The following is a 24,609-nucleotide window of genomic DNA, read 5'->3' as shown; positions in this document are numbered from 1 at the left end:
ATATCATAATTCTACCAACACATTTACAGTAATGTGATATAAAGTGAATGTTATGTCACTTTACAAATTATATTATGGTAATTTAGTGCTACTAAAATGCTGTATAATATTAATATGTTTTTTGTTTTATAAAACATGAATAACAACTCGATTAAAATGAATTTTTCAAATGTAATACAAGTTTATTCATCAATATTCAAGCTAGTATCCTGATAACCGGAAGAAATTATTTTATAAAATTAATTAAACTCTTACCTAATGTTGGTAATCCTTTAATTTTTTTTTTAAACAATCTAATTTCCATAAGCTGTATGTTGTATTTACTCATCTTTCTTCATTCCAATAAAAGTTCAATTCCCAAAAAGAAAGTAGTATTATATTATGTAAGTTTATTTTGACCACAACCGTTGATTTAAGGTTATTCTCTAAACATCTTACTTTACTTCAATTTTTTTAAAACCATAAATTGCATTTTTTATCCCTTCCCGAACCTAAATTTCAAAAGCTGTTTTTTTAATAAAAAATATGTTCAGTCTAAAAGAATTAAAATTTTTCTAGCAGAGTCTGAACTCGAAAACCATCTGCTACTTATGAATATCTCTAACAGAATCATTTTAACAAACAAAAGTATACTCATAAATTAGTTTCCATATTTACTCTCTTATTTAAAAGAATACATATTTAACTATATTTTACTAGGTAAAACCGTAATGCCTTAAGAAAAGTGAATGACCAAATATATGGGATTTATTCGTTGGTTTCTTTTTTCTGAATCAACCTTAATAACCTTCATCCTAGCAATTTTACAGCTGATTTTAGGTTTTTAATTAGTTTATAAGCACATTATAATAATAAGAAGAAGAATTTTTAAGTTATAACTTATCCGATAATTAATTACGCGACAAATTATATAATGCCTACCTACATGTATTATCTCATTTATTAAATCTTACATATACAGAATCAGAAATAAATATGACTTATTAAAGGGTATAATTAATATATGTGTCATTATTTTATCGAATAACTAATTTTCATACACATCATATTTAATTTTATCTTAATGTATTTCGTTTCACATGAAAATACTAATTTATTAAGAAGTATGGTGTTATATATTTATGTGTCATTTACACAAAATCAAATGAACCTTGCTAATTTATTTAAAATATTTGTATGTATATAAAGGTTAAACATAGGGTCGTGACATGTTACCAGGCTATAATGTTGTATACATATGAACTAGGAAGATTTATAAAGAATCTCTAGCATGATATCTTACCATGAAATAAAAAGTAAATTTAAAAAGAAAGGTACTTTCCATATTTAAAACTGAGTTGCCTGTCTATTGCAATTTCTTAATTACAGTTCTTCACTTATTTAAATACGTAGTAAATTTTAGTAATCATTTAAAATTAATTCTATGTATTTAGATGTTTAATGACTGTACATAATACTTCGTAAACTCATATTTCGCGTCAAACAATATAATTTCTGAATATCTTGTAAACGTTTATTTTCATTCTATAAAAACATTTCTATGTTCCTATTTTTATTCTATAAAATATTTTTAGATTTACTATAAAATAATGTAATAGATGTAACGAATAGAACAAGAACACAAGAGGCATTTATTATATGTGGTGACAGACTGTACTATAAATTTTTTTTTTTAAATATTAAAATAAAACCCCCTGAAAATTAAAAGAACAATCTTAAATTCAAAAGATAAAATAAAAAAATAATCATTCTCGTAATCAATTTAAGTGCACCTGTTCTCATATTTTATATTTTAATTTCATTTGTTCATTTGCACTAATAACAAATATAAAGCAATTATCAGTGAGCAATGAATAAGTTATTTAGAGTTAGGTTATGAAAAAAAAAAAAACAGTCAGGTAAGAAATTCATAAGACACTTGATTTTTATTTATACGTATATAATACAACTGTCATATCATAACTCAATTTTTTAATAAAAAAAAAAAAAATAATAATAACAATTTTATTAAATAAATATATTTTTATAATATTTTGTAATTATTATAAAAATACTCCTTAAATACGACTTATATTCCTACGATTAAAATAAAAAAAAAGAAAAGAGATGTAGTATTTTAAGGTTTAAAATTTATTTAAGCTTATTCGACAAAGAATCTATTTATAAAGAAATCGAAGAGAATTAATTTAAAGCTTAAAAATATTGCTAGAAACTTATTTTTAATCACATTTTTTAAAAGTTACGTTTAAACCGTTCCTAGAAAATACAAAAAAAAACACTTTTCTTTACCTTCAGGACAAAATCCTGGTAAAAAATTTCAAAAGTTGTTTTGATGTTTTTAACTAAATATTAAACATTTTTTTTATTCCTATAAAGTTATTATGAGTAAAGAAAATAACCTATAAAAATTACAAATAATATTCTTCCCAAGACAAATTTAAATATCCACTCTGGGAATTCGAAGTATTAAAATAAAATGTTTGTTGTAAATTATTTATATTTTAATTTGTTTAAACAAACATTAAAAAAGAGCATTTTGATTTTGAAGGAATGGAAATTAAGAATAGATTTTATAAAACAAAGTAATTCAGTAGCGAGAGCAATTCTACCCATATTTTTGAAATGATATGCAGCCTACCCTTTTGATAACAAGAATATGAATGGTTCTTAAATTACAATTTAACAACATGCAGACCCACATTCGAAATTCATAGAAATTTTCTTATAGGATAAAATTGTAAAGTCATCTAAAACGTCAGAAATTTTAATTTATTGACAAATTCCTTAGTTTTATTAATATTTTTTTTTTTTTTGTCTTCAGTCATTTAACTGGTTTGATGCAGCTCTCCAAGATTCCCTATCTAGTGCTAGTCGTTTCATTTCAGTATACCCTCTACATCTTACATCCCTAACAATTTGTTTTACATATTTCAAACGTGGCCTGCCTACACAATTTTTTCCTTCTACCTGTCCTTCCAATATTAAAGCGACTATTCCAGGATGCGTTAGTATGTGGCTTATAAGTCTGTCTCTTTTTTTAGCTATATTTTTCCAAATGCTTCTTTCTTCATCTATTTGTCGCAATACCTCTTCATTTGTCACTTTATCTACCCATCTGATTTTTAACATTCTCCTATAGCACCGCATTTAAAAAGCTTCTAATCTTTTCTTCTCACATACTCCGATCGTCCAAGTTTCACTTCCATATAAAGCGACACTCCAAACATATACTTTCAAAAATCTTTTCCTGACATTTAAATTAATTTTTGATGTAAACAAATTATATTTCTTACTGAAGGCTCGTTTCGCTTGTGCTATTCGGCATTTTATATCGCTCCTGCTTCGTCCATCTTTAGTAATTCTACTTCCCAAATAACAAAATTCTTCTACCTCCGTAATCTTTTCTCCTCCTATTTTCACACTCAGTGGTCCATCTTTGTTATTTCTACTACATTTCATTACTTTTGTTTTGTTCTTGTTTATTTTCATGCGATAGTTCTTGCGTAGGACTTCATCTATGCCGTTCATTGTTTCTTCTAAATCTTATTTACTCTCGGCTAGAATTACTATATCATCAGCAAATCGTAGCATCTTTATCTTTTAACCTTGTACTGTTACTCCGAATCTAAATTGTTCTTTAACATCATTAACTGCTAGTTCCATGTAAATATTAAAAAGTAACGGAGATAGGGAACATCCTTGTCGGACTCCCTTTCTTATTACGGATTCTTTCTTATGTTCTTAATTTATTACTGTTGCTGTTTGGTTCCTGTACATGTTAGCAATTGTTCTTCTATCTCTGTATTTGAACCCTAATTTTTTTTAAATGCTGAACATTTTATTCCAGTCTACGTTATCGAATGCCTTTTCTAGGTCTATAAATACACTAAGCATTCCATATTTTTACATTTTATAAACCCTAAGTAGTGGAATTAATTTTATAGTAGCAGATCTCACTGGATATCAGTTATGATCAATTTAGTTATTAAGTGACCGTCTCGTCAAATGCAGTCTTGACCATTGAATATCATAAATCAGGCTCTAATTAACACTAACAAAATTTTTTTAGGAGAATTGGGAAACATTTTTCTATAGCTATTCTGAATATTTACTAAATTTTATTTCATCATATGAAAAATTATTAAAAATTTTATTTCCTTTTTATAAACCAGGCTGAAATAGAATAATTTTTCTCCTGCAAATTAATTTTACTTTTTTTAAAAAAAAAAAATTTTTTTTTTTAACTTCTTTCATTGTGTGATGGAATATAACTCTTGAGTATGGTTACTCTAAGTTTCGTCTCTACAGTCATTCTTCCTTAGACATTGTGATTTGTTTTAAAATAATATCATCTACAACAAAATCTTTCTTAGTTGTCTTTTGCATATAAAAAAGAAAAACTTGGTAATTAAAAATTCAAGATTATCTATTTAAAAGCGATTCTATCAGTTTTATCTGAACTTGTTAATTTTTTTAGCGTATTAATTTTTAAGTAAATAAAATAAAAAATTCACTCAGTCTTAATAATATTTCAATATTAATATTGAATTTGAAATTTTTTTGAAGTTTTCATTTTATTTAATTAACTTTTTTTGAGATAAATATATGTTTATGTGCTTCTTCATTCATAAACTCCTTAAAATGTTAAATATTCTCTCACGCTGCCCTGAGAGCAACTACTTAATTTTTTCCAATTGGTATATTTTTTATTTTTAAATGATAATAATTTACCATTATTAGGCATAATTTCTTGTTTCTAAATTAAACGTTTACAATAAATGAAAACTCCTAAATGAGTAACTGAGCAGATGGCAATTGAAATTACTAAACTAATGTGCAATGAAATTTTTAAATTACTATACAGTATAATAATATCTAAAAATATTAAATATAACGGAATTACTAATGGTATTAATTAAATAGTTTTGATTTATTAACGAGTATCCAGCTATTATCAAACAAAATTGAACCACATAATTTTGTAATTGTGTAAAATATTGAACAAACTCATAAGACAAATCCAGTCACGCTGTAAAAAATAATAACTATAATAATAGTAATGAAAGGAAGAAAACAATAAGACTATAAATAGTAAAAGTAAATATTACCGAATGCTCGCAAAGCAAAATTAATAATAAAATTTAGGATTTTAGTATAGTAAGACTTGTATTTGTCACGCTTATGAAACTTTTTTAGTGTTTGAAAAGTATTTCTTATGCTTAAAAGCTAGGAAAGATAATTCAATGTGTTGTTTCAACACTGTGCTAATGAAAGATGAAGAATAGGGTTTCTTAGTTACCAAGAGGCTGAACCCTCATGCGAGTAGATAATTTCACAATTAAAATACCCGTATTACCATTGTTTCCAAGTATATATTAAATATTACATATTGTTCTATACAGAAAATAGTTTAAAACAAAAGAATACAAAAAAGTACCTAGTTGTTTTATACGCAACTCTCAACATTACTGATGAGTTAAGCGCAGTCTTCTTTATTTGTTCTTATACAAAGTTAATAAAAGAGGAAGATATCAGTTCTTAAATAAAAAAAGATGTGTAATAAAATCTACGAATTCTATCCAAAATATTAAAACTACACACAAATATTCCATGGAATGGCACCTCCAACCAAATGCTAATAGAACAGAAGTGTCATCCTTCTATCTAAGTAACATGTTCGCTAATAGGAAGCTTAAAATTTTATTCGAGAATACATAACTCTTTCACAATAAGACACCAATATATTTAGGCGTGAAACTTAATAGAACGCTTTCATTTAAGTAGCACCTAATGAAAATGCAGGGAAATTGAAAGCGAGAAACAACATTATACATAAGCTCTGTGGAAAAACGCGGGGAACATCGGCTTCCACTTTACGCACATCGGCTCTGAACCTCGTCTTCTTGGCTGCAGAATATTCTGCGCCAGTGTGGTTTAACAGCCCTTATGTTCATAGAATTGATGCTCCACTTAATAACACTATGAGAATGATTGCCGGGGTTATAAGGTCTATTCCTGTGGAATGTCTCCCAATATTGAGTCATATACCACATCCAAACCTGCTCCGTATGAACGCTCTTAGAAGAGAGTACAAGAAGATTGTGGACAATCGAAACCTACCAATCCATGAGCGCAATGAGGATGACAATCACGGTCACCTTCGATCTAGAAAGCCACCTATCAAAACAGTAATTGCTGCCACAGAGGAAGGATTTAATCTAACTGACGCCTGGCGTCAAGAATGGACCGCAAAGCAGAATAACCAAATCCCATTTATTACTCAAAATCCTCCGAGTTTTGAATTTCCACGTAAGACATGGTCAACGCTAAAGAGAATACGAACTCAGCATGGCAGGTGCGCCCATTTTCTGTATAAATGTGGTAAAACACCGACCCCCCTTTGCGAGTGTTGTGAAAATCAGACTGTTAAACACATCATAGAAGTTTTTTCCTAGGACAGCTTATGAAGGGGCTCCTGAAGATTTCCTGACGGCAACTCCAGAATCAGTTGCTTATATTAATTTGTTAGATGTTTGTTTGTAATTTTTGACTGTAATTAGTGTTCTGTTTTGGTTCCATACGCTAAATAAATAAATAAATTCCATCGAAAATGTAATTGAATTTTTATAAAAATATTTAGTTACTGTAAATACAGCTAAGAACAAATCAACTAGGGTCATTGTGGTTTTTATCGTCAATGGAGCAAAATTGTTAAGATTGTTAAGTTGTATATAAAATAAATCATTATGTGTATTTTTTTATAGAAAAAACTAAAGAGGAAAATTTTACAAAACAGTATTGCGGTAATAAATAAAAAGTGTGAAAAAAATACGGAATATTTTTAAAATATTTTTATACGTTCCTAATAACCGAATTATCAGTTGGCCTCATCAGTGCTATCATGATGTTCAATACAAAACCTTAAATTCATTAATTAGGTTTAATAGGACGTGAAATATTTGTTGTACGATCTTTTCTTTTCCACATTTATACAACAGGTAAACATTGAAAATAATACCCAAATTCTTGCAAACAGATTTGGTAAAACTGAATAATTATTACAATCAACCGGATGTTCCAAAAAGGACAATTATTAAAGTTCTAAGTTGTTGGGTTAATTATTTCATTTTTTTATTGGTATTACAAAGCCCGCTAGTCATTATGTTGTAATTAGTTTGATTTAACGTTTTTTGGGGTTTTTTTTTGCACAGCCAAGTTTTTTTTGCAAGTTGTTTGTTTAGCTTATGAATATTAGGACTTTTCATTTCTTATTTACATATTTTTGGTTTATAAATTTATTGTATATATTTCTTCTTTTCATATGTATTGCAGCACAAGATTGTATTGTTATAATATAATGATAAATATATTAGGCTTTGTTAAGACAAAGCCTAGGACTGTTTTTCTTTAAAAAAATTAAATAGATTTTATCTTCTGATATTTTTTTGTAATGTAAAACCATTTACATTTATGAAACTACGTTTTTTTTATATTTGCAGTTATAGTTTTGTTTTAAGCAAAAATGATTTTTACAATGCATGATGTGTGTCTGTATATATATATATATATATATATAAAATAATAATTTTCCTAGAAACTATTCTGTTACCGGTATTTAATCTGACAACCATTCATTACGACAGAAATACCTGATTTATTGAATTGAGATCACAAATATAATGAGTTTCTGTCAACGAACTGCCAATGAATGACTTGCATAACACTTTGAATGGATGTATGGAGTACAATGGCAAAAGTAATAATAATAAAAACAACAAATAGTAATACTCTACAATTCAACGAGTAGCTAATTTTTAACAGTCAAAACCGAATTTCTTTGAATTAGATTACCAGTTAACAAAGCATCTACTAAAACATACTGTTTGTCATAAATTAATCAGGATTTCTGTAATAGTTGTGTAAAAAAAAAAAAGAATAGATAAAGTTATTAGATTGACAATACATTGTACATAACATAAGACCGGTAAGTAAATGGAATAATAAATACAATAACATTCTTATTGGTTATCTACATTAAATATATATATATATTAAGTTAAGATACATTTACGTCCAAGTTTCTATCTTCTATAGGAGAATGATGGTGCAACAGTTGTAGCTACTTTCTTTTATAGCTAATGGTGTGCATGAGCTATCTCACCGTACCAATCCCCACTATATGATCCCCACCGTTGAAAATGTATACCGATTAGAAATGCGAGATGATAGTCGTTTACTACTTTTAGCTTAATTGGTATATATTGAATGCACACCAAGAACCTGAAACCTAATAATTAATGAACTGTTCACCTAAATTTTCATGAAAAATCTAGAAATTTACGTAAGTTTTGGAGGTAATTTAATTCCGGTTTTAAGAAGTATAACATTATGTAGGTTACAAGTTTTTATATAGGCGATGTTTATTTATTATTTTAATGTGTAGATAGTATCTTATCAATGTTTATGGTTGATACAACTAGAAAACAGATCATGCCCGATGTATAGTAGAGTGTTTCTAGTATCGTCCTACGGAATATTATACATTAAACGGTCTACGGTCTATAAAAATATTACATTAGGTTATTGTCTTCACGCACAACTTCACTTAAATTAACTCGTATGCTAAAGTAAATAGCCTAATCCCATTTTAAACTGCCCCACAAGTATCGGTGAAAAATAAGTGTAAGAAAAGGCGAGAATAACATCAGAATAAAGCAATAAACAAGATTCAATCTTGCGTAAAATGATAGGCTACATGTAAAACCGTTTAATAATACCAGAAAATATTTCATAAAGCTAATAAATTTTACCTTATTATTAATTATATTAATTTAATTTTCGAAATTATTCTCTCTCAAAAAAAAAACTATTTTAACAAGCAAATTATGAAATTTAACAAATCCCTATGAAACACGCAATTTGCCTGCATTAACACACACATTACACATTATATCTTGCTTCACTAAATTTCTCGGATTATATCCTTATGCAGAAGATTTACTTTTAATATAATTCCATTTCGTTGGTGTTAGTTGTTTACATAATTATTGTTTTTATCAGGACTGAAAAAAATAAATTAACGCAAAATACTGGTTTACAATGATTAAACTAAGTTATATCATTAATATTATTTACATACTATTAGATATTCTTGAGTTATATTTACTTTTATGACTACGTAATACGATGCATATGTGATGCTGATTCAGAATATTTTATTCTACTTATTTTTTTTTAAAGTTTAGAAAGCTCAGTTGATGCTCATAGTGGGGATGGATTGGATTGCTGGATCGGCGGCGACTAGTTTATCTCTTTGTACGAGAAGTTATAATCTATCCCCTCCACTTTAACAATATGACAACACTACATCCCAGGTGGAACTGCTAGGCTTCTATAGTTTTATGTTAAGATACCACGAAAGACATATAGAAAATGACTGTTATAAGTTTGCTTGTAACAGAGGCCAATGCATGCTGGTACAAAGACTTTCAGTCTCTGTGCTAACATATGTGCCGGCGAGTCTGTAATGAAACAAAAAGATGCCTTTTTATTATTTTCAGGAAAGTAAGCTTTTATAAAAAGTTATGTTTTCGCTTCAAAAGAAATTTATTTTAATTTTTTGAGAATATTAAAAGAATTTTCAGATTTTTACGACTAAGAAACCTTAATAACAACAATTAAAAAAAGTTATTTCCTTACCGTAACACTTTACCAAAATAATTCAAACGTCAATGAAATAGATTTCTTTATCATTAATTTTTTTTTTAATTTAATAATTTTTCTATCATTTCTTATATTCAGATTTTCTGTTTCATATATAACCTAATATTTTTATTTGTTGTTCTACTAATTTTCTTCATTATACTTCCTAACCGTTCAAATTATCGAAACTTGGGGAAGCATGTAATAGTAATTTCTTCTGTTTAAAAATTCTGTGTCTTTAGTCTGTCTGAAAATATAAAGATGCTACGATTTGCTGATGATATAGTAATTCTAGCCGAGAGTAAAATGGATTTAGAAGAAACAATGAACGGCATAGATGAAGTCCTACGCAAGAACTATCGCATGAAAATAAACAAGTACAAAACAAAAGTAATGAAATATAGTAGAAATAACAAAAATAGACCACTGAATGTGAAAATAGGAGGAGAAAAGATTATGGAGGTAGAAGAATTTTGTTATTTGGGAAGTAGATTTACTAAAGATGGTCGAAGCAGGAGCGATATAAAATGCCGAATAGCACAAGCGAAACGAGCCTTCAGTAAGAAATATAATTTGTTTACTTCAAAAATTAATTTAAATGTCAGGAAAAGATTTTTGAAAGTATATGTTTGGAGTATCGCTTTATATGGAAGTGAAACTTGGACGATCGGAGTATCCGAGAAGAAAATATTAGAAGCTTTTGAAATGTGGTGCTATAGGACAATGTTAAAAGCAGATGGGTGGATAAAGTGACAAATGAAGAGGTATTGCGGCAAATAGATGAAGAAAGAAGCGTTTGAAAAAATATAGTTAAAAGAAGAGACAGACTTATAGGCCACATACTAAGGCATCCTGGAATAGTCGCTTTAATATTGGAAGGACAGGTAGAAGGAAAAAATTATGTAGGCAGGCCACGTTTGGAATATATAAAACAAATTGTTAGGGATGTAGGATGTAGAGGGTATACTGAAATGAAACGACTGGCACTAGATAGGGAATGTTGGAGAGCTGCATCAAACCAGTCAAATGACTGAAGACAAAAAAAAAAATAGTCTGTTCATTCCAAACTGTTAACATATTCAATTTTCAAAAATATTATGTAATTCCACATTTCGAATGCTTATACTTTCTTTTCAATTTTAGCCTTGCCCACCTACTTTTCTTCTCTACCATAAAAATACCATAAAAGCTTTACAAATGAATATTTTTTTTTAAAATTATTTCCTTTTTAACATATGTATGAGTGAATCAAATTTATTTTTCTATATTCTCTTTGAACTTAAACTACGCACGTTTCATTTTTTGTCTTTTTATTGTCAATGATTTAAATTTTATTTGAAATTTAAAATAATGTGCAATTTCTGCTATATCATGTTACTCTTTCTTCATTTTACCACAAATTAAATAAGAAAACATACACTAATAGAAAAGCATGTTGTATAATGCTTGATGATATTACAAAAGATCTGATGTGGGTCCACATGACTTCCTTGTACGCCTATTCAATTACATATACACATTTTTTTTAAATGAAAATAACAATGAAATTTTATATCATTAATAACTTCTGATATTTCTTCACATTTTTTTTATTTTATCATTATTGGATTATTATTTATCTTTAATTTTTATTTAATCAGAAATTAATAATTATTAATAAATTAATATATTTAAATTTTCCAAAAAAAGAGATGTCTGATTCTAACCGATAGCCTACCCCTTCTAAGATCCAAATATTTCATTAATTAAAATTTCATTTGGCTATAACTCTACAAGTAATTAAAATAAGTACCACTTATGATGTTTCTTTAAAAAGCTCTCAATGCTTATTACTGCAATTAGGAAAAGTCCAAATCCAAATTTTATGTCGAATTTTGGGCTTTTTTGGACACTTTTGGTTGAGTCGGTTGCAATCAAAAGGGGTGGTACGCACAACTAGATTTTGCAACAGTCCTAAATCCAAAATTTCAACATCCTACGGCTAATAGTTTTGATATATACGAGATGCATACGTACGTCCGTACAGACATCACGCCGAAACTAGACAAAATGGATTCAGGGATGGTAGAAATTCATATTTTAGTTAAAATTTGAAAATCGAACTCTTTCTCGATCACAATATTTCATTTACTTTGTACAAGGAAGTAAAAATGCGTATCAAGTTATTACTACAAAGAAATATGTGACAACTACAATATCAGTGATTTTTCAACAATCAAAGAAAATGATTTTAATATATTAACAATAATAAAATTAAATTTGTGATAAAGTAATTGTAATTATTCTTATCACATAATTTAACAATATTATATTTTATTATTTACATTTCAACTTTATCTTTTAATGATATTTTTTTAATACTTTTTTTTGTCTTCAGTCATTTGACTGGTTTGATGCAGCTCTCCAAGATTCCCTATCTAGTGCTAGTCGTTTCAATTATTAAATAGTAAATTCTCTATTTGTAGATTTTCAAGTAAAATATATTAATGTAAAAACATTTTTTTAAATCATTCTTTCCTTTAATTCTGTTTTACAATTACCTAGAATTTCAAGAGGCAGACTCCTTAGGCAATAAGGGAAGAGCTAGCGAATCAATCCTAAGCGGCTAAATATCTCCTAACCGCGACAGGAAACGCAACTAACCATATAGCGCGGGCGAAATTGTGAATGGGATGCTAGTAGATATACATATAAAACAGACATCGTTTTACATATTTTACTTTTAAGTTTCACATTAATTACTTTTATTTTACATCTTTTCTTTTTCCTGTTTAACCTCCGGTAACTACCGTATAGATAATACTTCAGAGGATGAATGAGGATGATATGTATGAGTGTGAATGAAGTGTAGTCTTGTACATTCTCAGTTTGACCATACCTGAGATGTGTGGTTAATTGAAATCCAACCACCAAAGAACAACGGTATCCACGATCTAGTATTCAAGTCCGTGTAAAAATAGCTGGCTTTACTAGGACTTGAACGCTGGAACTCTCGACTTCCAAATCAGCTGATTTGGGATGACGCGTTCACCACTAGACCAACCCAGTGTGTTTCATTCACATTAATTACTACGTAACAACAACATTACACCTTTTTTTTCCAAATTTAAAATAAACCTAGTCTGCAAATAAATTTTCTATGAATCATTAGAAAAATAAATATATCAAAAATTTTTATTGTGTATGTGTATTTCAAATCTTAATAGTATAAGAAATATATTATACGTTAAACCTAATATTTTTATTAATTATATTTTTAGCTTTATTTTCCTAATATTATATTTTGTTATTACAGCGAGCAAATTTCAATTTTTTATTAAACTATAATTTTATTTTTTATTTTTTTTTATTACGCGTTATAGTTAATGAAAAGATTATTTAAAATTTATTCATGAATTTTAATTAAAAACTAAAAGTTTTAATGAAATGAATACAAAATCAAAAACATAGTAAAATTGTTTTTAACAAATAAAACATCATTAAAATCACAGAACATTAACATTCCAATAATAATAATCAATAACAAAGTTTTCTGTATAATTATTAATTAAATACTAATAAATATTTAAAATTGATTGCATTAAAATACACTAAAACAATACATGAAGCCGGTAAAGTAACGCTTCAGTAGAGAAATTCTTTGATAAAATTAATGTATTTTCCTCCAAGCAATTTTTTAACTGCTTTTTTAACGGAGGAATTGTAGGTAAAATAATTCCTAATATTTTGCGGCAGTTATTTAAAGCATATAGAAATTATATAATTATAAAACATTTCTCATTTATTTTTACTTGAAATTTTTAAATTTTGTTTTCATGTTCAACTTTAAATCGCTGAATTAAAAATTGAATAGATTACAGTCATATTGCGTTTAATTACAATTTAATTGTGAATCAAAAAATTTACCAGTTCAAATGAAAAGAAAGTATATTTACGTCAGAATTAAAAAATATATTTTTAATGGGAAGTTGCAATTATGTTTTGCAGTAACTTATTTTTGTTTCTTGAATGTTTTACGCTTGAATCTCTTAGAGTAGTATAAATCATAGGGCATTTCTTCTTATTTAAAGTGTTATTTGAAAACAGCGATAAATTATTAATTTTATTCGCCTAACAAAAACAAAATGTTCTCTATGAAAATATATTGCAAAATTTCGGATATAGTGTTAACAATATTTACAAGATACAATTATTTTTGCGTTATATTTTATTATTATTTTTAATATTACATAGATTTATTTATATGTTTGTATTTCTTCAACTAAAATATTTTAACTCGAAATATTTTAACCATGCAAATATACGTACGTTGTACTAACAAAAAATTATCTTAACATGTTGAATTGCCTGATGTTCTTCTGAAACATAATTTTTATTTTAGTAGTAAATTCTTAATCAAAATAACGATAAAATTACGTTTACGTAATAGCTGAATTCTATTAATTTCTATATATTTGAATTCTTTATCTCTGAAATTTAACAAAAAGAAAGAATATCCTCTCCATAAGTAATTCCCAAAATTTGACATCCGTTTTATTAATACTGAGGCTTGAAACATAATGTCCTCCAGGAAATATATTTTAAATTTTATTCTAGTTAATTTTTTAATCTTGAAATATTTTGTTAGAATGCATCTCTCTCTTTTAAATAACAAGAATCTTCTTTACCAGAAAATAAGAGCCTTCTTTAAATATCTTAAAATAATGGCATTTATTAACCTTTTTGCAACTTTTATGTGATTTATTTTTTACTATCAATTTTATGATTGTATAGTTATTTTACAATAAGTAAAATAACATTAAAAAAATTATTTACGGTTAACAAGAACCCCTGAAAACTTTTAAAATAAGATTTAGGTTCAGGTTTATGATTCCATTTTCAACAAAAATTAGTTTCACTTTATTCCATCGAACTAGAATAAACAGTAAAAGCGAGAAAATACATTGATTTGGGTCATTTTTAAATGAAACAGGAAGAAAGTGCCAGCTGTATTTTGAATAATTAAATAAGATAAACTTAAGCAACTTTTTTATCTGTTTTAAATATTTCTTCGAAATTTTGAATTTATTATTTCCTTGTACAAAGTAAAGGAATTATTGTGATCGCGAAATATTTCGGTTTTCAGATTTCAACGGAAATATTCATTTTAACCATCACTGAATCCATTTTGACTAGTTTCGGTATGACATCTATATGTACGTACGTATGTATCCTGCATAACTCAAAAACGATTAGCCGTAGCATGTTGAAATTTTGGGTTAAGGAGTTATGTAAAATCTAATTATGCATCTTCCAGTTTGATTGCAATCGATTGGAACTATAGTGTCCAAAAAAATACCAAAATGCAAAAATGTTGAATTTTGGTATTTTCTTAACCGCAGTAATAAGTTCTCATAAAGCTTTTCATGCATATATCATAACTGGTACTTATTTTCATTGGTTCTAGAGTTATGGCCAAATAAATCTTTAATTAATCGAATATTTTAATCGTACAAGGGGAAGGCACATTGGTTCGAATCAGAGTTCATCTCTTTTTTTTAACTTTTTTTTAATTTAAATGTATTGATTAATTAAAAATTATTAACTTCTATTTGTAAAAAAAATTATGATAAATAATAATCCGATAATAATAAAAGAAAAGATCATGAAAAAATTTCAGAAGTTATTAATGAATTAAGATTTTATGTACTTTTCATCTTAAAAAAGTGTATGTGTAATTTAATAGGCGTACAAGGAAGTATGTAGTGTCCACATCAGATTTTTTTTTTATTATATACTATGTATTTTTATTAAAAACACCAATTAAATCATTATATTGGCATGTTTTCTATTCAACAATGTTTTTTAGTGCTATATTTTTTAATTATAATTTAATAGATAATATTTACATGTTATACAGGATCAAATGAATCAGTCACCCGCTGGATTTCCCGGCAATGTTAAATCTAACAAAGCGCCAAATATACCACCCACTCACATATTACGTATATTTAAGATGCATCTATTTTCTTGGAGGTTGCTGTATTAAGGGGAGTTGAGTATCTATCTACTACTCTGAAGAGGAATCCACCTCCATAGAGATAGCTGTAGTCTATTCCAACAAATAATACCGTTATTCATCTATTGTCCATAATAGCAAACGTCTTTCTTCTTTAGATCACTTTCCTTAAAAATTTAAGTCTTGTAGCCTGACTGTAGAATCGATTGCTCCTGATAAGATACTCCTCCAAAATTTATTCTATAAGGCCTATGCCTTATGAATAGGAATGGATCCAACGAGAACATTAACGGGATTTTCACTTTCCTGCAACGTTTAAAATAGAACAACTGATCTATTAATTGCTGCCTTTATGATTATGTCTATCGCTTTTTTAAATTAAATACTACCAATATGTGTAACCCATCACATCATTCAACTAAACGCTTATTTAAATTCATTATCTAACAACATCCCTGAAAATAATGAGACAGTCACTTCAATTAAAACAAGCAAAATTTTGAATTTTTCCCTTGTCATAAGAAAATCTCGTTCTGTTGAAGGAAAAATTTTATTCCCTTTAATAATTTAGTTTTATGAATTTAAAAATAAAATTATTCCAAATCCTTATCGATTAAATTTCTTTCTTTGGTTGATGTAATTCGTACAATTTATCTCCTCAAATATTGATCTGATGAATGTTATGATTCGTGGTTATACAAAGCTTAGTACTGATGAAAGCTGATGAGCACATTTAATTTCAAGAAAATATACACGAGTAAGATGCTTTAACAAGATTTTTATGGAAGTATACTTAGCAGAAGAAAAATATGATAAACTATAAAATAGCCTGATTAATAACTAACTATTTATTACCATAAAGAATTATTCAATGGAATAAAATTTAAAAACAATAAAAATAAATAAATGAAAATAAAATTTACATTATAAGTGAATGAAAGAAAAACTGTTGTGCTTGTCGTAGCGTTAATGATGTAATATGGAAAATTGTCAGTAGTTAACTTATTTCATTACCCATGGTAGACAATAATCTGAATAGGTGATATCTAAAAGTTGCTTTAAACTTTATACTTTTGTTAAAAAGTATTCATATTACAGCAGAGACTCACAATAAGTTTCAAATTTTATAATTATGAGAAAGATTGGAGTTTAAAAATTATCTGATTAGAGTTTATATCCGCCGTTAAAATTAATCAATTAAAATGTGCAACATTATATAGAAACTAACTTGTAATGGTTATCACTAGTGTATTCACTGATTTCGACAATCCAGCCTTAGCGATTTGATGTTCCAGAACCGAAGTTTACAAAGTCGTACTCATAGGTTTTACGAAATTATAATTTTCATAAGTAAATGAGTTGCACTCTTGCTGTAGAAAAAAATGATGGGACTAATTGTTTTAACGGCTGCAACAAAATATTCTAATAAATAAACTATGTAAGAATAATTAATTAGACTTCGTGTATTAAAAAAAATATATAATTATTAAATTAACAGAACATACAATTATACCACAGCTAGACGGTAACATTTCACACTTTTTTTTACTTGTATTTATGGAATGAGTACATTGATTTACATCTTATAGGTGAATGTCAATTAATCTAAGCCGACAACCAAAAGCTCCTTGAAGTCATAGAACGAAGTAATAGAATATGCAGTATGCACTTTATCAATTACATTAGTATTTCATGGATAATTAGTTGTAAAAACTAAAATAATGAATTTTATTTACTTGGAATAATCTTAAAAATATCAACAAAAACAATTGAGAAATAATTGGACCAATTGATACGGAAAAATGGTAAATGAAAATGAACTTGTATTGTTAATTCATGAAATAAATGTTGAAGTTGATCGCTGAAAATTAATTTTTTTTTTTAATTCTCATCGCAATTGATCAAATAAAACGAATAATTTTTTAAATTTATTTTTTCACACCAAGATCTACTTGTTATTTTCTCTCTATTTTTTTATATTAGTTTTTAGGTTTTCCTCTTATTATTATTTTTTTGCTTTTAATTACAAGACCATATTTCAACAATTTATTTCTAAATATTTTCAAAAACATAAGTAATAAAATGGGTGAAAGGTTATAAAAATTAAATTGTAATTAATAAACTTCATTTTACATTATTTTATGTTTTACGGATTTTTGTATTTTTAGTGCATTTGTATAAATGCACTAGCATAGATATGTAAACAATATTATATATATTTATATATGATAGTATATATTATCTTACATTTATGTCAAATTTGAACTATTATACTATGTATACAGGTTTTCTTGAGGGGCTTCTTTGGAAACCCCTTATAAAGTCCTTATCATAATTTTATTTGCTTATGGTTCCTTCATGGAACCGATTGTAAATAAACGAACTGTGATACAAAAAAAAAACACATTAAATTTTAAATAAATTATTTAAAAGTATTGATTTACCTAATTGAAATTATATTAAACTAGATTCCTTACTATATTTATCCGTTGGCTAAAATAGTGAACTATTTCAAGAGGTTTAAATCAGAGAAATTCTTTATTGCAAAAGAAATTTGTGAAGGCAATACGATCAAAATAGAACAAAAATGAGTAAACGATTATAACTGCTGTTATCTTTTGTTAAGTATATTTCACTTACTTATATAAATAAATACAACAAATAATAATTTTAACTTAATATAAACGAAAATTAAATTTATTAAAAAATGATATTCTCACTTTAGTTAGTGTATGAATCTTAGTTATAATCTTTTGGGAAGAAATATAAAAAACTTTCGATGTAAAATGAACCTTTCAGAATTATAAAACCAGTTAAAATTTTAATATCATGTATCGTTTTTACTTTTTTTTCGGTAATTTAACTTTGTATAATTTAATTTATTATCATTATAATCTTACATATAGTATTTTCATTAAATAATCTACCGAAAAACCAAGGAATGCATGTAATAATCACTGCATACTTTGCAAGGCCAGGTTATGACCTGCGATTATAGCTAGATTTCATCCTCCTCTCGTTCGAACAGCGAAACCGTATTCTTATCGGCTTCCTGACCCGGCAACAAGAAGCAAGAGAACAAATTTAAAAGCAGTTTGTTGGTACGTCACCGTCACCTATTCGCATATTGACTTTTGTAAAAGTGAATGTGTTTATTGGAGAGGGGGGAAGAGGGCTCTTGGAGAGGTGAGTGTTTATAAGCCAAGTTTTCTACTGAAGAATCACAGTCTCACATTCGCTCTCCAGTTCTGTGACAGCCCCTGGATTAAACAGCAGGATGAGGGCTTTCGTGGTGAGTAAATTCACTTTTTATTAAAATAAATTAATGTATACATGCACACATACACACATACATTACTGTAAACCAATAACTCCAACGAAATACCCTTAAGGTTTTTAGCTTTAAATAGAAAAAAAAAAACATACAAGTTCTTCTTTAAAGTAAATAATTATTTTACACAAAGTTAGTTTTGAAAGATCAAAGAAAGTATTCTAAAGAATAAAAAAATTAATTTATTTGGTGGTATAATGAATAGGATTTAAAATAAAATGTTCAATTATTTATTTTTAAAATATATGATTATGATATTTCATAGCCGTTAGTACGGAACCGGTTAATATTACTTATCAACCAACCGGCTTTAAATTTTATATTTAAGTTCAGGCATTTATTAACTTTCCTTTATTCACTTAATATTTTTTTGAACAGTTTTTATATGTCATTTTTTTGAATGATTATAAAATTATATTTGAAATATTTTTGTACAATAACCTTAAATTGTTTTCTTTAAGTTCATATACCGACTTAACATTTTATACTTTTTCTGCTTCATTCATTATATTTTTTTAAATAATTTTCTCTTAATACTGTTTTATAAATTCTATAATTAAAAAAACAATCGTAAAAAATAATTCATCAAACTAATAAAACAACTGTTGCAGAAATTTTTACATAACAAATGATCCACCTAAACTTTTACAACTTCATAAAGCAACTAAGTATTCAAAGACAATTTAAAAAAAATTATATTAATTAAACACAATATAAAAGGTAACAAACAATATTCAACAGAATGAAAGTGAACCGTTCCATCAAACAATGAAGTGATTATATTTATTTTTTTTTTTTTTGTGTTACATGAAGATTATTAGTACGCTATGTAAAAGCTATAAAAGCTAATGAGCTTTTCATTCAAAGCTCAAGAATGTTCAATGAAAAATTCTCAGCTTGTTGATCCGATTTTTTCTTTACACTTGCAATCATTTTTTTTAAACTCTTACCTAATGTATAGTTTTATTTCTTATAAAAGAAGACTGAAACCGATGAAATCTAACATTGAAATTAGTGAAATTTCACTGTATATTTTATATACTAATTACTGAACTGAAGGTAAATCTTACCCAATTTTCAGTTACATGAGTATATTGATGAAAATAAAGGATTTTTTTTTAAAACTTCCAATATAAAGATGAAATACAAATTTTTGGAATATAATTTAATACTGATTTAGCAATAATTTATAATTTTATTTTACGAGTAAATTTAGTATATGATCTAATAAGAATTACAATTTATAATTGTATAATGTAATTAAAATAATTATCATTCACACAAAGGTAATAGAATTAGAAATAAGTTTCACGTGTAGATAGTGAAATAGCCGGTGGAGTGAGTATTTTATTTGATAACTGTTCGAGCAAGGTCAAGGTTGATCGAACCAGTGTAATGCGATCCGAATGAACACTTTCGTTTTATTAACTATACTTACATTTGAACATCTGAAGAAAGTTTTTGTATTTTTCAAGCATTACTTTTTTTAAACTAAGAATTTTTTTTTAAAGTAAAATATTTTTATAAAATTTAAATGTAAATTATTGTGTTATTCAAACGTATGAGTATCTAAATATTATTACATTTAAATATATATTTTTGTTTATTAATTAAGCTAACTAAAGTAATGTTTTAAAGATTTTTAGAATTCGTTTTTAAAAAGTCAATTCTACTTCCAGAAACGTACATTTATTTATGCATTAAATGTTTATTTCAAAAATTGTATAAAAAACAGCTTTATGTATTTATTACAACTGTTAAAAAATTGTGGAAAATCTTTACCTCCATGGTCCAAAATGAATTTAAGTAAAGTAAGAAACTATTCTTAAATAATTACATTTGAATTTTGAAAAATCAAAATTATCCAAACAATTTTAAAAGATTAAAAACATTTTTTCTGTGTAAACATAAACTTCTTATCGTATATTATAACTAGATACTGCAAACCAAAATATAAACTCTACTCTCCTGAAGTAACAATTTTTTTTTATCCTCCGGAAACACCGTTAGGTATTGCTTCAAAGGGATGAGATGAATGATTTGTAGCGTGTGTGAAAATGGCTTCCCTAACTGGGATTCGAACCCCGACCTTCGGATGAAATTCCCAGGTTCGAATCCCAGTTAGGGATGGCATTTTCACACACGCTACAAATCATTCATCTCATCCCTCTGAAGAAATACCTAACGGTGGTTTCAGAGGTTAAACAAAAAAAATATATAATTACAAATTGAAAGTTGTAAATTGCGCTCTCTCTCTTTATTTTCTATCAGCAATCTTTTTTATTTATTTCATTACTTATTTAATGCGGTAACATTATTTTATAGTAAAAATTGTTAAAATTCTTTTCAGTTCATCAAAAAACTCTAAATTAATGAATGGGACGTAAAACTTAAAATAAAGTCCTTCCTTAGTTCTACTTGAAATTCTAAAAAAAAATATTTTAAGTCCACGTATGTAATAATGATTCTTGTCCGTAATTTTATTTAGACTTTAACCTAATAAAATAATATTTTAAATTCTCATGTTATTAAACTTTTTCTACCAGAATTTTAATATCATTGCAATATATCTGAAAGAATTTATTGAGATCATAAGAACTATAATTACCTTTAATTCATTTTGAAATAGTTAAATATATTTCATAAAATAGAAATAAACTGTGACTTAATATTTTTACTTTTTCTATAAACTTTTTGTTTATTCATTTACTTGTTAAATTAATATATGTAGCCTATTATCTGCTGAAATAATAATTTAAATAAATTCTAAAACTTTATGACGGGAAAACTTGCCTCCAATCATATAACAAAGATTTTACAATTTTTTATATTTCAAATACAAAGAATGTAAACGAACTACTACCATACATAGTGTGGTATTATAGAAACCTTTAATATGAAAAAATACCAAACCGGTCGGGGATGAACCCGAAACTTAAAAAAAAAAAGAATGCAACCTCTCCTCTCTTGAGGAAGTTGCATTCTTTTTATTTCTCCTCTCTTGAGGAGGGGTTGCTAATGAAAGCATTTTTAAAATTTATAAGTAGTTATCAAAATTTAAGATTAACCTATACATCTTTATTGTTTTAATTAAATGTAATGGATATTTTTGTAGATAATGTCTATTATTTTGGGAAAATTTATTTGTATTTATGATTTTAATGGTTTGTTTGTTGCATTGTTTCAGGTAATCTCATCTTTATTGGCTTTAGCCAATGCTCGACCTGAAGCTGGATACTCGTACAGCCCCCCGTCTACACCTTCTGGAAGTTATGGTGTACCAATATCAGGAGGAGGTGGAGGTGGATACATCGGTGGCGGCGGCGGTGGAGTAATTAGTGGAGGCCACGGTGGATTCGGAGGTGGTAGTTTCGGAGGTAGTAGTTTCGGAGGAGGCAGCGGAGGATTCGTCAGTGGCGGTTCAAGCTTTGGTGGCGGTTCAAGCTTCAGTGGTGGTTCTAGTTTCGGTGGTGGTTCTAGTTTCGGAGGTGGATTTGGAGCTACCGGAGGTGGCGGTGGATTCAGTTATGCTCCTCAGGCACCGATAGTCCAAAAACACATCTACGTACATGTACCACCTCCAGAACAAGACTATACAGTTCCTTCTCGTCCAATTGCACCACCCCCACCACCACAGAAACACTACAAGATCATTTTCATCAAGGCACCAACTCCACCCACACCGACTGTACCAACAATTCCACAAATTTCACAAGATTCAGAAAAGACTCTCATTTACGTTTTGGTTAAGAGGCCGGAAGAAGCACCACAGATTACCATTCCAACAGTCGCACCTACCGCTCCAACCAAACCAGAAGTATACTTCATCAGATACAAGACACAGAAGGAAACCAGCGCAGTCGGTGGTGGAGCTGTTGGAGGCGGTATTGGAGGTGGAGCAGGAATCGGAGGTGGAATCGGAGGAGGTGGAATCGGAGGAGGTGGAATCGGCGGAGGCGGAATCATCGGAATCGGTGGAGGCGGAATCAGCGGAGGCGGAATCAGCGGAGGCGGAATCGGAGGTGGACTTGGTGATGGCATTGGAGGAGGTATTGGCGGCGGTATCGGTGGTGGTATCGGTGGCGGTATTGGCGGCGGTATCGGCGGTGGTCACGGAGGTGGTCACGGAGGTGGTCATGGAGGTGGAGGTATCAGCGTCAGCGGACCATCAGGACCATCTTCAAACTACGGCCCACCAGGCGCTAGCGGACCATACTAAATTCGCCTTGTTCAAACAGGACTGCGATAAAAATCAAAACACTAAGGTAGCAGGTCGCGCCGATTTCGCATAAACATCCTTCTTATTCATTTCTTCTTATTCTTCTTCATCACATACGGGTATTTATTTTGATTTACGTGAGGTCGGCGCAGTGATTCGGACCAAGCGTCAAGAGACTTATCTTCATCTTTTCAACTTTCCTGATGCCTGGCCCTTAATGAGAGACTACTATTACTTGTAATATATTGTATTATAATAATGAAGGTGTGTGGAGTTTCTTTTTGCAAAAGAAAAAACACACGGTGGCAATAAATGTATTTTTTATAAAAAACATAACTCTTATTTACTTCATTTATGTACCCAGTTGTATTACAATTTTATTTTATCATACTCTCTAAATTTTTAATAAAAGTAATTTTTTCTTAAGAATGTAAATTGAAATATCAGTCTTTAGCATGAAAATGTTTAATAATTTTCAATGACAGAATGAAAAATCAATATGATATAGCATCGTTTAATAGGGAAATAATCATCAAACTTCAAAAGTATTAATTAGACAAGCTCACATATTTATAATTATTACGCAGGGCAAATATAATTATTTTTATGTACATTGTAAACTAAGAACAGAAATGTGGTACATTATTTTGTTTTAAAACTAAATATGACTGAATTTATACAACCTTAAGTATGTATATAAATTCACACACACACATACACACACACACACACATATATATATATATATATATATATATCTACGAAAAAAAGCAATTTTAACTTTTAATAACGTCTACGTTTACATGTATTACTTGTAACAATTATTTAGTTACTAAAATAAATATTATTTTGGTAACAACAGCCAATTTCTTTGCCTAAGCCACAGAAAATCTCTTAGTAAATCCATATTCGTTAATACAAAAAACAAATCCTAATTTGCTTTTTCTTGTAACATTATTTGTATTTCACGTCAGAGATGATCTTCATATATTACTTGTAACAACTATTTACGTTACTAAAATAAATATTACTTTGGTAACAACAGCCAATATCTTTGCCTAAGCCACAGAAAATCTCTTAGTAAATCCATATTCGTTAATACAAAAAACAAATCCTAATTTGCCTTTTCTTGTAACATTATTTGTATTTCACGTCAGAGATGATCTTCATGTATAAGGTGTATATACTAATAACATGATATTTTTTTTTTAATCAAGATATTTAAAGAAAGAAATACACACGCGCGCCGCGTGCCCACACACACACACACACACCTTTGCGTGTGCGCGTGTATGTAATATATTTTTCTGTTTTATTTCTCACTATTTTCGAGATTAATAAGTGTATACTTTTCATTAA

General features: G+C 28.0%; 1 protein-coding gene across 1 annotated transcript; it reads left to right on the top strand.

Moving 5' to 3' along the window:
* The first annotated feature begins 18,867 nt into the window (after nt 1–18,867).
* TwdlT (TweedleT) lies at nt 18,868–23,586 on the top strand. Its single transcript, XM_075372180.1, has 2 exons — nt 18,868–18,992; nt 22,219–23,586. Exons 1-2 carry the CDS (start codon nt 18,978–18,980, stop codon nt 23,248–23,250), a joined length of 1,047 nt encoding a protein of 348 aa, XP_075228295.1. The 5' UTR covers nt 18,868–18,977; the 3' UTR covers nt 23,251–23,586.
* The last annotated feature ends 1,023 nt before the right edge of the window (nt 23,587–24,609 follow it).

This window comes from Lycorma delicatula, chromosome 1 (assembly GCF_047948215.1).
Source record: "Lycorma delicatula isolate Av1 chromosome 1, ASM4794821v1, whole genome shotgun sequence".
In the NCBI taxonomy this organism is placed as follows: domain Eukaryota; kingdom Metazoa; phylum Arthropoda; class Insecta; order Hemiptera; family Fulgoridae; genus Lycorma; species Lycorma delicatula.
Note: the sequence above shows the minus strand (reverse complement) of the source record. Positions and strands in the feature narration are given on the sequence as shown.